Source organism: Symphodus melops (assembly GCF_947650265.1).
Source record: "Symphodus melops genome assembly, chromosome: 22".
Taxonomy (NCBI): Eukaryota; Metazoa; Chordata; class Actinopteri; order Labriformes; family Labridae; genus Symphodus; species Symphodus melops.
Window position 1 is genome coordinate 15,484,976 of NC_136712.1, and position 16,713 is coordinate 15,501,688.

General features: G+C 42.0%; 1 protein-coding gene across 1 annotated transcript; it reads left to right on the top strand.

Moving 5' to 3' along the window:
* The first annotated feature begins 4,991 nt into the window (after positions 1-4,991).
* slc38a2 (solute carrier family 38 member 2) lies at positions 4,992-15,208 on the top strand. Its single transcript, XM_079334610.1, has 16 exons — positions 4,992-5,339; positions 6,561-6,686; positions 6,794-6,875; positions 6,976-7,091; positions 8,762-8,835; positions 8,950-9,042; positions 9,430-9,505; positions 10,538-10,620; positions 10,735-10,793; positions 10,909-11,067; positions 11,182-11,261; positions 11,394-11,494; positions 12,428-12,552; positions 12,650-12,794; positions 12,896-12,993; positions 13,291-15,208. Exons 2-16 carry the CDS (start codon positions 6,562-6,564, stop codon positions 13,405-13,407), a joined length of 1,533 nt encoding a protein of 510 aa, XP_079190736.1. The 5' UTR covers positions 4,992-5,339; position 6,561; the 3' UTR covers positions 13,408-15,208.
* The last annotated feature ends 1,505 nt before the right edge of the window (positions 15,209-16,713 follow it).

Genomic DNA, 16,713 nt, shown 5'->3' on the forward strand with positions numbered 1-16,713 from the left:
ATGTCTTTGGACAGTACAGGAGGAAAACTCCACACATGCACAGGGAGCACATGCAAACTCCGCACAGAGAGGCCTCTGTCGATTCAAACCAGGAACCTCCTCGCGGTGAGGCAATGGCGCAAACCACCAATGTACACGCACTGTGTCAATGAGCTAGATAACGAAATGAATATTTCTTTAAATATTGAAATAAAAAACAAAGAATCTAAATACTATCTCAATAAAACCAGATAAGCTACAATCATGTCTTTATTATATAAAAAAAAAAGTCAATGCAGAATAATGCTGTTGGGCAAAAACAACCAGTGGAAAACATTATTCTAACGTTTTATTAAATTAGACCCTTTTTTTTCTGCATCTTCTTTTAAAAAAAAAACCCCCATAAAAGCCTGGAGCTGCAGGTGAACTCACTGGGGGAGGAGTTTTGGATTCAGCCAAGTTGACATTCACTTTTGACAACCCCGCCCTTTCTCTACTCTCTAGACCCCCGGACCACAACTTGCTCCACTGGTTTCAACCGCATCATAATGCTTTATGTACAATACATTTAATTTTGTGAGTGTGGATGGGGAGGGGAGTTAACATGGCACCACTGCTCAGATCACTTCCCCTCCTTCACCCTCTGCCCCCGCTCCAGTTTTCCTGATCCGTCTTAGATCTGCTGGGTCGAGCTAAAGCCCCAAACAAAGACTCGTACACAGAGAGCCAAACACAAACTTACTCATGTGTGACTGAGGGCAGAAGAATGCACAATATGTGAGCGTGTGTGACAGAGAGATCATGAGGAACAGTGAGGGAAAGAACCAACACAAGTGTCCTTTCACTCACAAATGTGTCGCCTGTTGAATTATTCATTCCTTCACAGTGAGTGTGGATATCTGGGTGTGTGGGTGTGTTTTGTGTTCATTGCTGAATAAACAATACCTACGGTTACCTGTACAGCAACAGGGAAAAAACCCATTTATTACCATTAAGTTCGAGTACGCCTTCAAAGAACAAAACAAAGTTCCCTCTGCATTATTAACTTCAACAATAGTAGCTTGCACAAAGAACATACTTGGTTCTTTAACAGCAGCTGTGAATTTCAGTTGAAACAAGAGAAGCCAGTTTTTCTTGTTGCTTTTTACGTCGCCTTCAGTGAAAAGGGAAGTGATGTACGCCTGTGTGAAAACAACCACAACCCTTCATATGTGTTGACTGCTTTCAGTCAGTGTGAAAATAATGCAGCTTTGTGAAAATGTTTATATCCAAAATGTGCCTCGTTTTCCGCGAAAGCTGTTTGCTCTCTGCAGACAAATGTTTGTTATTTGTACCTATGTCACAAGATCACAAAGCCAAAGTGAATGTAGGGCTAGACATATTTGTGGTGTAGTTTTAAGTCATAATGAGAACGATCTCTTTATTGTCAGCTGCTGATAGTTCACCTTGAGTCAGAGACAGAGTCAAAACCGCAGACTGGAAAAAGAAGTGGATGAAACCTCTGGGTTTGCAAACTGAAGCCAATGCATGGCCTGTGAGGGAGGACTCTAACTTGCAGCCAGGTAAACACTAGAAACATTAAACACATAAACTGAGGTAAAAGCAAGGATCTAGAAAGAGGAAACAATGTCAATAAGTGCAAACAAACAGCTTTAAGTCCAATTGGACACACATCTAAGGCATGAAAGAGCTGGGTCTTTAGCTTTTACTTAAAGGTGCAAAGGGACTCTGCAGATCGAAAAGAGTTTTGAAGTTTGTTCCCCCACGGGGGTCACCAAAAGAGACGAGTCTCGTTTGAGTCTAAAGTCCAAATATGGGATAAAGCCATCTATGCGATAACGAGGGAAAATCTAAATGTATGTATTACCTAATTAAACATTTCTCCATGTTAGTTTGAAGCCAGAATAGAAAGATCTCTTACATGATGCATAGAATAATCCAATTTTGGGTTGGCCTGGCTACTATGGGATTGACATGCAGCTTCCATTGCAACCTGAAAAGGGTCTTGTTCGGTGTGAGCTAAAATGTCATCATTTCTCAATTGCTCAGTGATGGCTACCTCCACCTGGATACAATCTATGCTCATAACAATGAGTGACACACAGGACTGTTGCTAGTACCAGTACGAAGAGCAGTGAAGAGATAGTTTTAAAACAATTATACTTCAAGTGTTATTGGTAAAAGTATGAGCAGTATTTGTAAAGGTTGTGGTAGAAGCAGAGATGAATGTTCTCAACTAGTTCCAGCACAAAAAGCAGTCAGAGAAATATGCATTGGAGTGGTGCAAGTATTAACAGTGGTAGGATTAGTTGTGGAAGCTGTCGGTAAAGTAGCACTCCTAACGGTAGTAGTAATTGTATTACAAGTAGTACTTATGGTAGTACTAAGACACAGATGATCAATCCCTGGTTTGTCCTCGTAGCTCTCTGCGCCATGATTCGCCCCCTCCTTATCTACAACCATCTCTCCTGTAACCCTCTGGTCTCCAGGAGTCATAGGGTCTTATATCAAAGGGATACTTCACCCATTTACATGAAGCTGTGTATCGTTAGAAACATGGTAGTAGTGTTGAATGGTTGTGAGTCCAGCCCTCATTTTGCCCTGAGACAAGAAAAATGTGTTTTTCTTTGCTTGAAAGTTTTCTTCATGTGATGCAAAAAGCGTCATATTGCATTTTTCTCGTCTCAGGGCAAAATGAGGGTTGGATTCACGACCATTCAACACTGCTACCATGTTTCTAATGATACACAGCTTCATGTAAATGGGTGAAGTATCCCTTTAACAATCTAAAGCACAAAGCAAGTCTCGGGCTTGATTTGGGCACATGTCTATTAACATTATACGAGTTGAACAGTGCACAATCTAGCTTTTAATAGAGGTGCAGGCTGCTAAAAAAGAGTCTTTAAGTCTCTTGATAATACATGGGTGTGTTTTGGGCGTAAGATGAATCAAACCAATCAGAGTGCCAGGTTCATGTTGGTCCATGTCACAGTCGGTTTCACATTTCTTCTAAATAAGAATGAGCTAGCTGTTTGCCTAACCGTCCCTGATTTTAAGACCAACACACCCAGTGGCACAAACATTGCCATTTGCCATCGACACACTGTTGGTGCTGGAGGAGAGATTGATAACTGCGTCAGCTGGAAAACAGCAATTAGACACCTGTGCTGAGCGCCAAGACGCTTTGCGCCTGAAGTAGAATAATGTCAGCTGCAGAGACTCGACTGCAGAGCCCCTGCAGCCTACAGCAGGCCCTCCATTCATGGCTGATGCACTCCAAATCAAAACATGTAGCCTTCTTGCGCTCTTAAGCCTCCTCTATGCAGTCTTCCCAGGAGACAATGACTCACATCATGACCACCTGCTTGGACGATTGCATGTTAAGACCGGATCTGGCCTGGGAGTTATCCATGTTATGTTGGGCAGGATCTTCAGTTGCCTCCCAAGGTTGGCACCAATTCACTGCTGCTCGCAGACTGTGACTGTATCATCTCAGTGTCAGTGCACCATCTAAGGTCTTGGTATTGTATAAATAGAGGGGGTGATGATGTGTTTTTGCAGTCATGATATCAGCTATGTGGGTTGTGGCAACTACGCCATTATAACAGTAACAGTAAGAGAAGTTTCAGGAGAAGAACCTATAGCGACTCCTCTCACAGCCTTTAGGCTGTGAGAGGAGTCGCTATAGGTTCTTTATCTCACCTGTTTTACAGCTGCAGTAAAAACAGGTTGTAGTATTCACTGTGAGTGAAGTGTTACATTCATCAGAGGAAACAAAGGTCAGTCAGAATGGTCTCACTGTTGTACAATTCTTAGTCATCTCATTGTTAATAATAAACTGGAAACAAGAGCTTTGTAAGATTTTACTCCCACACACACACACACATACACACACAACCTGACCGCTGAGGAGAGCCAAACTGTGTGAATGAGGATCAGGATGGCCGCTGTCACATGACAGCGTTTGTGAGTAATCTCCTTCAGACTGGGAGGTCTGCTTTGAAGCTCCGCTTACACCCTGATCTACAGTGACACACATGAGGGATACTAGGAGGCCACTTCACCTTCAAACAGACTCAAGTTCTGCTCCAGCATATCACCTAGTCCTACTTTTAAAACAGAAACACAATACCTGGATATTGCTATATGGGGGATTCCCAAAATCTGCAGTTTCTAAAAAATACAGGAAAACGGATCCACTTTTTAAAATTTGATTTTTTGTTGTTGTTGCTTAAAGCTGCTGTATGAGGAGATTTCAGCTGGTTATGAATCAGACTCAAAGTTCCCACTTCTAAACGTTTTTTTGTGTGTGAAACTGCCGCTGGTGCGTATATGTCAGATTTGGTTTTGAGCTGCATCCTGCCAAAACCGCCCTTTTTTTGGTGTTAATTTTCCGCGGCAAAGATTCGAGAGGAGTGATATGTTTGATTGTGTAAAGAGGGCAGGATGAGGTTAGTGTCACTTTAAAATAAAAAACTACCTCACTTGCAAAATGTTCAGGACAAAACAGCTGAGAAAAGGAAACATTGCTTTGTCCACAGGGGGCGCCATCATTTTTACAAACAAAAAAATTCTCAGGGAAGCTTTAAATTTAGGGATTCATTTGACAAAGTTAGGAACTACTGTCTTGAAGATAATGAAAACATTTTTTTTAAATTTGAAAATAAGTTTTAAAGGTTGAAACTGATATCAACGTTAGAAAATGATATCAAACACGTTGAGTGTCTTCTGCTCATATGGAATTATTGGAGTACTTCAAAGTCATTGTTGATAAATTAAAAAAAAAACTACGGTTGTAAACAGTACAAAATGAGCCCTGTGATTTTCCAGGGACTCTGGGTCATGGCTGTGTTTGTATACAAACCACTCACTGCTGTGCGTAAAGAGTCTCCACCTCCCTCCACCCAAATAGGGACAGCTGAGACCACTCCTCCTCCTCCTCCTGCTACTCTCTCTCACCCTCCTCCCTTCCTGCCTCTAGGTCTAGGCTGATGCAATGCTCATCTTTATAAAAGGTGGACTCCCCACCCCTCCTCCAGCAGAACTGGGTCTTCCCTCTGAGCGCACCGCATCTCTTGGAATTTCGGTTTAAGTATAGATCAATCTAAATTCCTGTGATTTTTATGCGTGGGTCGACTAAGACTATTTTATTTATATTTTGAGCTGTTACAGCTAATTTTTGTTTCTAGTCACACCCAGTCTGGTGAACAGGCGTCTCCGTTTGTTTTTTTAATTTAATTCAAATCTAACCAAAAATACACTCAAGGATCAGGCGGATTTTGTGTAGAAATCGTCCGGACTTCTGTGTTTCGTCTTTTGTCTGAAAGGATTTTACAGGCATCCTGCCACATCTCCATAAGGTAAGAGCGCCGGCATCTTCTCATTTACATATCTGACTATGTGGGCGGCTCACACTACTAAAGATTAATCTAATACTTCTGAATGGCAACATTTTAAGCCTTTTTATTTAGTTTTTGTTTACATTATTACCCCATTCACTGTCTTTGTTTATTATTTTGAACGTCATTTCATTTAAAGATGCACTACCGGCATGTTTGGGCCAATTAGCCAGCATTTAAAGTATTAAGTGAGTCCCTTTCCTGTTGATCATATGAAATGTGTAGATTTCTTTCCTAAAGAGGCAGAAGATGTCCTTTCTGAAAGGTCCTAGGCGTTTTTGTTTTACCAGGTCAGCCCTGGTCCAAATAAATAAATAATGCGTGACAGTGAAGCTGCAGTGCTGGGTTCGTGTCTTTACGTGGATCAGGGGAGTGTCATTCTCACACTGAGACAATAGAGCACAAACTAAGTGCAAAGAAACGAAAGGTAAACCTGTTTCTGTGTGTGCGTAATTTTTACAGACTGTAATCATAATCTGACGGTGATTTAGAGCGCGAGCCTCTGCGCAAAATGGAGAGCCATGCCCATGACGAGACAACACGTGCCATTGTTTCCATTGGAACCGGTCATGGAAGTAATGTCATTAAAAAGATATGGGGGAACGCCTTGTGGACTATTTGTGGATCAACTCGTTGGTAAAGCTCAGTCAAGAGAAAATTAAGACAAATTATAAGAATGTCATATTAGAATATAAACATGAAGCTTTCTCCCTGATGAATTTCTGCTTCATTAATGATTAATAAATGTTATGTGTGTGGGGAAGAAAGGAGCTGACACGTCCTGCTTTGATCCAGCTTTAAATGATTTTATAGACAAATGTGCGCAAAGTCAGCGGCGCGTAATGCGGCTTTTTGTCATTCATCGGGGCTGAGGTGATGTCGGGTGGACTCGGATGCCGGTCTGGTATTTTTCCACTGCCGGTGCGTCAGCCCCCCCTCCCCCTTTCTCTCCCTCTTCTCCCTCCGCCTCCCTCCAAAACGGAGTCACATGATTCAATAGCAGGGCTGCGGCGCGCGCCTGCTCACTACAATATTGATCTTTTGAGGGAAGCGTGAACGCGCAGGGCTAGAAATAAAAAAAGGAGTAAACGACTGTGGCGCAACAACATGACGCAGGGAGTAGGGGTGCGTTAAAGTACGCAACAAACACTAACTTTCCTCATCGTCCCTGTTTTGCAACAGTATGAAGCAGCCTAGTGCCAGAACAGAGATGAGCCGTTTCAACATCTCCCCTGAAGAAGACAGCAGCAGCACCAACAGCAATGAATACACATACCAAGACTGTCCCAAGAAGGTCCCACTGGGCGGGTAAGACTGCTTTTAAAAGGAAATATCTGCAGACACAAAATAGAAGAAGAAAAATCTCACAGAGGATCTCTAAATCTTATTAATTCTGTTATTTTTCCCTTTTAAAGCCAATACTCTGACAATGATGCAGAGAGTCAGAACTTCCTCCCTGAACACAACCTGGGCAAGAAGAAGTATGAGACTGAATATGTAAGAGCTTCACTTATCTCTCCATCACTTTCATCTTCTCTGTTTAAATAGCGTGTTTGTGTTCTAATGCCCTTTCTGTAAACCTCTTTATTGTCTGCAGCACCAGGGAAATGCATCGTTTGGCATGTCCGTCTTCAACCTGGGCAACGCCATCATGGGCAGTGGTATCCTGGGCCTGTCCTATGCCATGGCCAACACTGGAATTGCCCTGTTTGTGTAAGTAGCAGCATCATTTTGTATCTGCTTGTTATGCAAACGCCAAAACAAGTACAGTGCAAAAATCAGATCTTCAGGTAATAAGAGAAGAAATCTGCTCCTCAAGACAGTAGCTGTTTTGTTTCATAATCAGCAGTGGCAGGTGTGATTTTGTCTGTTGTTTCAAGGTTGCATGTAGGGATGTACTTAGCGCTGCAGTTTTTCCCTCCAGCTGTCTGTTTGTGTTAACTGTGCAGCCGCTCGACCCTGAGCAGCAGCAGATTACGCTGGGGTCGAAAGTTTACTAATGCTCGTTGCTGCAGTCGAAGCACACGCTATCATGTTTGCAGTAGATAAACCGGAGGAGAGAGGGTTCCTTTTTTAGGTGGGAAAGAAAGACAAATTAGGGGTCATTAAAAACAGCTCCCCCTATTGGTTGTCGACTTAAATTTCAGATCACAATTTCTTATGTCCTTTTGCAGCACCAGTTCTCTTCTGTAGATTCCTTCACTTTAAATGCCACTGGCACCTTTTTCTGAAATCTTACTTCTCCCGACGAAACACTTTGGAGGCCAAAGGCAGGCTGCACCTTAAAACCAGGTTAATGTCTAAATCTGGATTGATCGGGAACAAGAAACCAGCAACAGAAAGACTTTGTGTCTTTGTTTTGTGTCCTTTTTAAGGTACCATTTTTTATTGGAAAAGAAGAAGTAGAAGAAAAAGACTAAGTTATCTTCTAGTATTTGATACTTAAGATGCCAGGAAATGACAGTTGTGGTTGCAGGGTGTGGCATGAGGAAGCAGCTTATCCCAGCTAATCCCACTGCCTTTGGGTCGAGTTGCGTAAACAGAGAGCTAACGTATGAGCGGTGTGTTCATGAATGGAGCACACGGCTTGGCTCACTGTCGCCCCGCAGCTGACCAATCAGAGCCTTACGCCTACGGGGAAGTTAAGGATTAAAAAAATCCCTGTGTGTATTTCGAAACGTTGCCCGTTGCATGTCTCATCAACAGGACAGAAAGCTAAGTTAACTCTCAAAGAACATAAGACTCCCCTTAAAAGGTCATCCAAAGCATATATTTGTTGAGTGGCCGGCGTACAAACTGATAAGATACGATGATGTCAGAGGCGAAAAGCAGGAGGATGGTCACTCTCTGGGAGTTCAGAGCGAGGCTCAAATGTGCTGGAGATTAGATTTTTTCACCTTTCACTGTTAGTACCCAGACACACTGTGCTGGCTGTACAGCGTCCAAAGGTTGCTAAGCGGATCTAGTACAGGGGAACCTTTTGTCCTCTGCAACCGTGCCGATGCTGTTAGGGGACTCAGAGCACCCCCAGACTGATGATGCATTCAAGGTCTTTGCTAATAAGGCAGGGCAAAGTGTGGAGATGCGGATGAAGCTTCAGAGTTCGGGGTCTTAAAAACCAAAACGTGATCTGAAACATTACAAGAGATGTCTGACCTTCACGTTAGCTACATGTCGATATGTGTGTTTCCCACCGTCAGGGAAATATATTTGACATTGAATTGGCCTTCAAAGCACATGTTCAACACAAGTGTTCATTTCAGAGATTAGTACATGCAGCAGCACAGCGTTTATGTAACAACCAAGGCCATTCAGTTTGGATTTTTATCATCATTTCTAGCGTTTTCAACAATAAGCTAAATATTCCTCTCGTCTGTTTACAGGATTCTTCTCGTGGCTGTCGCCATCTTCTCTTTATATTCTGTCCACTTGCTTCTGAAAACCGCTAATGAAGGAGGTGAGTCTTAGTCAAGGATGTGTGTCTAATCTTTCCACTGACTTCTTCAAGTGTTTTTTTTGTTTGTTTGTTTGTTTTTTGAATTTCTAAATCTTGTTTTCGTCCTCCACAAAGGTGCGCTGGTGTACGAGCAGCTCGGTTACAAAGCCTTCGGGATGCCAGGAAAGCTGGCCGCTTCCTGCTCCATCACCATGCAAAACATCGGAGGTGAGGGAGAGAAACCAAAACTTATTTTTTTATGTGTTATGTAACGATAACTCAACTACTTCTCTATATTTATCCTTCATGTGTTTATGTCACGAGCTGAACACCGTCTCTGTGTGTCTTAACTGTCTGCATATGAGGGGGAAAAGTGTGTGTGTGTGTGTGTGTGTGCGTGTGTGTGTTTGTAACATTGAGAAGTTTCCAGTAAAAACTTGAGTCATTCCTCAAACATGTGTTCAACCCTTTTTTTTTTTCTTCCTTCCATTGGAAAAAATGCGGCCCTTCAGCAAACGTAGACATCACTGTTTTTGTAGTGGAGTTTCCTTCTTGGACGTGACTCTGCTTTTCTTCACAGGCCGATGTACTAAATGTAATTTCTGTCTTTCACAGCCATGTCGAGCTACCTCTACATCGTCAAGTACGAGCTGCCCATCGTCATCCAGTCTTTTCTGGGAGAAAGCAACGGGTAAGTTTACAAGAAAATGATTTCATCTTTCCACCTCTTAAAACGTTGAAAACAAAAGTGTCTCTGTGCGCATCTCTAACAGGGAAAGTGGTTTTAAGGTGGCGGGTTCTTAAAGGAACCCTGTGGGGGTTTTTTTCTTGTAAACTTTGTTTTGTTTACAAAACAGGGGCTCATTTATTTAAAAAAAATACACACACTGCACCACAGCTCTCATAGTGTTCAAAAACTACACAGTGCAGTTTCAATTTTAGCAACCGGACAGCATGCATCAATAATTATCTAAATAAATAAATAAATAATTATCCATTGAACATTCTAGACTTGAATTAATGACGACATTTGCTGAAATAATGGACACGATGTAAACATGTTGCTTCTAGTAAGAAGAAAATCTCAGATTTCTAAACGAGGTGTGAAAAAGTAGGGACAGCTGGCAGAGGCACTCGAGGTGAAGTGGCACATCAAGCAAAATGGCTGCTGGTTGTTTTTCAAGTGTGTATTTAAGGAGGGGGAGGGGGGGGGGGACAGTACGTAGTCTCCGAGCGCTGCCCCTTCAAAGAGCCCTTTTAGAAGATGCAGCCGCTGGTGCCGCATGGAGACAGAGCGCCGCATGAGCTCACCGCGACCTCGCCTTTCAAGTTTGAAAAATTGATGGAGTTCAGCCTCCTCAGCTGCTGCTTTGTCGGATGTGTTTGTGATGAGCCATGCAGTCATCCTCGCGCAGGCCAGTTTTCATTAAAGCTGCAACCTGACAAGATGACATGTCAGAAAGGAAGCTGAAGGGTTTGATCTCTCCGTAAGATGCCGGATAATCAAGCGACGCTCAAGAAAATTCTGACGGGATGCGATACCCTCGGACGTTTTCTGCATAAAGAAGTCGAGATGCATGCTAATAAATGTACTCGTGGTTGCTCAGTTTGCAGTTCTTCTTCTTCTTGAGTGTTGGAGCAAAGACAAAGCAAAGGTCATAAACACATCAATGGAACAGCTACGTTTTTAGCTAACGTGATGCTCTCTCTTTTTGTGTTTCAGAGAATGGTACACAAACGGTGACTACCTGGTGCTGCTGGTGTCGCTCGTCATCATCCTGCCCCTGTCGCTGCTCAGAAACTTGGGTAAGAAGCGTGTTTGTTGCTGAATGGGATGTATCTGTGACAAACAGCCTGAAAATAGAAAGTGGACATAAAAACAGAAGCTAATGTTTGTGTTTTCTGCTCCCCATCACTCAGGTTACCTTGGTTACACCAGTGGTCTATCTCTGCTCTGCATGGTGTTCTTTCTGATTGTGGTGAGTTACACACACGCGCACACACGTGCCCCCGAAAAAGAACAAACAAATGTAAAGGTGAACTGAGTCTGAATGTTTGCTGATGTAGCTTCAACTCTGTTGTCTTGTCACTCAGGTGATCATCAAGAAGTTCCAGATCCCTTGCCCTCTGGACATAATGCTGAACGAAACAACGCACAAAGTCCTCAACGCCACTATTAGTGAAGTGAACGCCAGCACGGAGGATAACAGCGTGGACACCTGCACGCCAAAATACTTTGTCTTCAACTCTCAGGTAAAGCTCTTCGACGTACTGAACCGTCCCGGGGAATTTCACTCATGCTAAAGCTGATTTTCTGTGACGTTTTGAGGCACAGATTTTAAAAGTGTTTGTTTCTTATTCCCTCAGACTGTCTACGCCGTTCCCATTCTGACCTTCGCCTTCGTGTGCCACCCGGCCATCCTGCCCATGTATGAAGAGCTTAAAGAGTGAGTGCTTGCATTTATTCGATCGTGTCCACCAAAAACCTCAAACCACAGCCGCTCTCCTCCAAAAGCCTATCTTACATTTACAGAGAAACTGCAGCTAAATGTAACGTCCGTCTTTTCCTCCCACAACAGCCGGTCCCGCACCAAAATGCAAGGTGTTGCTAACGTGTCCTTCCTCGCCATGTTCATCATGTACCTGCTGGCCGCTCTCTTCGGATATCTGACCTTCAACAGTGAGTCTCATTTGACAGAACATGTATACACACTTGAGTGAGCAGTTTTGGCATGTAATGAATCCATTGAAAGTCTTGATAAAATGACACTCATATATCTTATGATAATAAATCTTAACGTCTCAAAACTATTTCACAGACATTCCTGCTTCAGTTAAATTAAACGCGAGCCACACATTTTATGCAACAGTAAAAGTGCGAATGAAAAAAAATTCGACCAGTTCAGGTCAAAAGAGGTCAATGCTCCTGAATGTCATGACAGATCAATCAGTCAAAGTGAAATGAATAAGCTTAAGGGTCCAAATTCAATATCTGTATACCGGAACAACACTGTGAGTCCTGTTACGCAACACTGTGAACAAGAACACCTGCTGCTCCCGACCAGTTTGACGCCGTGTTTGTGTTTCTGTTTGTCGGAAGAGGAACATCAAATTTGTTGAACAAGAACAAGATAGTGAGCAAAGACTTCCATAAACCTTCATGTCTGGACAAAACCAGCTCTGAAAAGTGTCATTCGAGTCAGGGCAAGAAGAGAGATTGAGAAATCATCGTAAGACTGACAGTAAAACAGCAGCCGCCTTAATTTGAGTTTGTGAGTGGGAGTGAAATGCATGGCAAAAGAAATCATGCTACATGATTGTGCACGGAAAGTTGTTGAACACGGGGAAATATTTCCCATGCTGCTTATTCAAAACCATCTCTGGAGCACGCGCAAATATAAAAGTTTAGATAACTAAAAGCTAACCATGAGAGAATGTTAAGAAAGCCAGTTTGAGTGTTGAATCCTCAATCCAAATATCATCAAATGTATGGCGTGAAAATGTTGAATGAAGTACTTTAAACATTTTCTTCGTAGACAACTCTGCTTTTCATTTGTAATTTAGGTTGTTTGAGCTTTAGCTCTAAAGTGTCTCGTCTTTCGTTTCATCACAGTCCATGTCGAGCCCGAGCTGCTGCACACTTACTCCAAAATCTACAAGGCTGACGTGCTCCTGCTGATTGTCCGCCTGGCCGTGCTGACAGCCGTCACCCTCACCGTCCCTGTGGTGCTTTTCCCTGTAAGACATCAAGCTAAACTCTGATTATTCGCGTCAAAGCGATTTTGTTGATCACATAGGATAACCTCTCTTTTTTTATTTCTGTCCATCTATATAGATCCGTACCTCTGTCAACCAGCTCCTGTGCGCCTCCAAGGAATTCAGCTGGATCCGCCACTTCATCATCACCGTTGCTCTGCTGGCCTTCACGAACATCCTGGTCATCTTTGTCCCCACCATCAGGGACATCTTTGGCTTCATTGGTGGGTTTTTATTATTTTATTTTTTTTGTGCACGACAATGTCGTAAAGAAGCATCTGAAATTTAAAGTGTGACTAAAATGACATCTCTTCCCCTTATTCAGGTGCTTCTGCTGCTGCCATGCTCATCTTCATCCTGCCCTCGGCTTTCTACATCAAACTGGTCAAGAAGGAATCCATGAAGTCTGTGCAAAAGATCGGGGTAAGGAAGCCTTCTACAGAAAATGTTTAGGCTGTTAAAGTTGTGTCAAGTAGCTTTTTAGCTTAGCAATAAAGAATAAAAAACAAATAGAATCCGCTTGACCGGCTCCGATAAAGGACAGAATCTACCCAGCAGCTCTTAAGCATGCTAATCAACATGTTACAGGTGGTGTAAATGTTCTATAAGAAGCTAATTATTAAACATTTATTATGCTAAGCTAACTAGATTTAGTACTACATAAAGATTAGTAATGTCTTTCGACACGTTACTTAATTGTGAATTGTTTCCCCTCTCCAGGCCACCGCCTTCCTGCTGTGCGGTTTCGTGGTCATGATCGGCAGCATGACCCTCATCATCATGGACTGGATCCACAACGCTACAACCAGCACGGACGCACACGCCGACGGACACTAAACCTCCACCTACCCTGCTGCGTCCCGCCGAGGAGAGAGGAGTCCCTCGAGGCTGGACCGCTTCAACCGCGCAACCAACCAAGATCGAAACTTATTGTAAAACAAAGAAAAACACAAGAACTCACTTTATGCTCGGCTTTGACTTCCTGAGCGACAAACCATGCCATTCCAAGAGAATGTATCTGAACTTTGTACAGTACGCTGTTATAGGCCACGAAGATGGTGTTTTATTTGTTTGTTTTTTTTCCTCTTTTTATTGTGCAATTTTCAACGTTGTTTTTGCTTTCTGTGTTCTTTTGTAGTTATGGTACAGCTGAAAACAAATATTTGAAGGTGCCTCGAATCAGAGATGACATAGAAATAGAGTTCAAAGTGCAGCTTACACTCAGGTACGGTGTTATGTATGTGGCAAGTGTGGCTGTGACCTCCGAGCTCGGCAACAACAAAACAACAAAATCCTGCTGAGATAAGTGTTCGAATCTCCTGAAGTTTGGCAAGAGGCGACAGACTTAAAACCTCAAGGACGATTAAGTTCCTTCCAAAATTGGATGGTTTTTTTTTTTTGTTTTCGTTTTTTTTTACTTTGCCAAACATGTATTTGTAAAGCATCTTTGTATATTTAAAAGCACTTACTGTTCAGCACACTTACGAAGAAAAAAAAAGATTGTCGGTTTTCACAGGCGAGGCCTACTTCATCGCCTACTCAGTATTCGTGACCTTGCTTATAGTGTCAGCTTTTTCCTTGTAAAACATAGTCTAAGTCATCAGAACCTGCCTTTCCAAACCCAACACGGGGAGCTGCAGAGTCTCTCGAAAGAGGACTCTTCTGAAACTGTATTTACTCTTTATAACCTGCTGAAGATCTTGATGGAATAGCGTGTGCAGCGACAACACTACTGCTACGAGAGTTCAACTTCCCCATTCAGGGGAGGGGGAAACTTAAAAGATTTTTTTCTTTATGGGAGAATACTTTGAATTTGACCACGTGCAGTGGTTGTAAAATACCTGTTTAACTTGCAAAAAAACTCACCTAAAAACCAGAAGTCAGATGTGCCCTCGTACACGAAAGCTGAGGAGAGCGTCTGTCAAAATATTTTAAGTGTTTTTACAAACGGTCGCACAAGTTACATGCTTTCAGCATTTTTCACAATGAAGAACTTGTTTGCTCGGTGCGGGCTTTTTTTTGCAGTCGAGCCGTGAACCTGTCATCTTGATGGTGTGCTTCCAACACTAACTTAACACGTCACCAAAACTGATATTGTCCAACATCTATTTATGGAAGACCGTGAAATCAATGTAATTTAAACTATTTTACTATATTTATATAATGATGTATGTATATACATATGTAAATATATCTATTGAGTTCAACTGTATATACGCTTTGTTTTGTTTGAAGTTTTTTTTTCTTTTTTTTTTTACAATAATGTTTGGAGCTGTAAAACAAAATTACCCAAGCTGGTGAATTTGTGATATGGAATCAGCTCCGACACACTGGAGCTTCCGCTGTTCATCTCCGTTAAGACTGACTGAATTCTTCTGCTGTGTTGATTGTGTGAGAACTGTGTTACATGTGGAAGCCACTGATAAAGCGGCATAAGTTACGTCTCCTTTTTGGCCCCTGAACACGAACCTGGACCAACAAAATGGTCTTGACGCACATGTTGGTTGGAGAGTATGTCAGCCATCTCTTGACCTCAGGAGCAAAGAGGGCTTTGCCCGCCAGTGTTACACTCTTGTTTCAATGAAACACTATGTACAATGTGTAAATAATGTCTGAATAAAATCAAAGTTAATCTTTATGATTGTAATGTGTTTTTTTTTTTTTTTTCTGTAAATGTGGTTCATGAGGACTTTGAGTTAAATGGTCTGATAACCACTGGATGAAGTTACACCTTGTCCTCCACAATGCTGTTTAAATCGTCAGGTAACCATCGGCATGCTTGTCATTACCAACAGCAGCCCCAAGGGGGCGGTATTAAAGGCAAACGGTGCACAGTTTATTATAAAAAAATGCCTTTATAAAAGAGTACAGTTAATTTGTTTGCTTTTAACAAATGTTTTATAAGCTTTGCCTTTGTGGAAAAGAAAGCAGACAGGGAAGTTGTGTGTGTGTGTGTGTGTGTGTGCGTGTGTGTGTGTGTGTGTGTGTGTGTGTGTGTGTGTGTGTGTGTGTGTGTGCAGCACCTTCTTCTTTGGATTGCCTGTGAAATAGTCCGCAGGATTATTGTTGCTGCCAGCAAGTCATGAGTTCAGCTTTTAGTACAAGGATCACTTCATTGTTTTATACAGCGATGCTACACTGTTACTGTTTTGACATCCTGCTATCCCCCCCAAAAAGTATTATTTCTCATAGGATTGTGATATTTACTAGAACAAAGTTATAATAATAGACAGACAGACACACAGACAGACAGACAGACAGACAGACAGACAGGTAGAATTGAAATAGCGCCTTTTCATACATGAGTCCAAAGAAGGGGCACCGAGGATGTTTCAGAGAGTAGCGTTGAGTCTGGTGTGTGGTTTGGACGGCTGGAGGTTTCGGGACATTGATGTAGTAGGAGGTAGGAAAGGAAGTGAAAGGCCAGAGCGTATACGGATATAACTTCTGTGAGAACGAGCTGCACAACAGCCCTTTGGACTGCATGTGTTCATCAATTCAGAAACCTTTTTACCAAAAACTGCTTTTTAAAAAAAAGATAGATTAAAGCTAATCAAAGAACACATCTTTACAATTGTGAATCAAGGCGAGTGAATGAGGATGGAAGTTAAAAAGTAAGCTGCAATAACATCCTATACACACAAGATGGCGCTGGTTAGTTCCTCCGCTTGCACAAGCTTTAGTTAATGAGAAACTTTATTTTACATGTCTGAGTAGAGAATTTTTCTGAACGAATAGGCTACTTTGAGAAACCAGATAATTATTATTTAACGTGGCTTCTTTTATTTTTCTGACAGCTTTTTTTTTTTTTTTGGTCTGCCTAAGACCTAAAATGTAAATAGAAAATGTTGTGCCAGAACTGTGAAGATGTTATGCTAGGAAAACACATTTATTAAATGCATTGAATAGAAGAAGATTTAATCAGGAAATATCTTTCAGTGTGCAGGATCCTGCTGAGCTGAAGGTTCATACGACTGAATAAAACGTCAACATCACTGAGTATGAAGTGGTTCCTCGAGATTAGTGTGAAAGAACACTTTTTATTACATCCTGGAACTCTGATCTTTGTTTGTATGAATTTGTACAATTTGAACTGAAATAACTAAATTGTTCAGTTGAGATGAATCTCTTTTGGTTTGATTT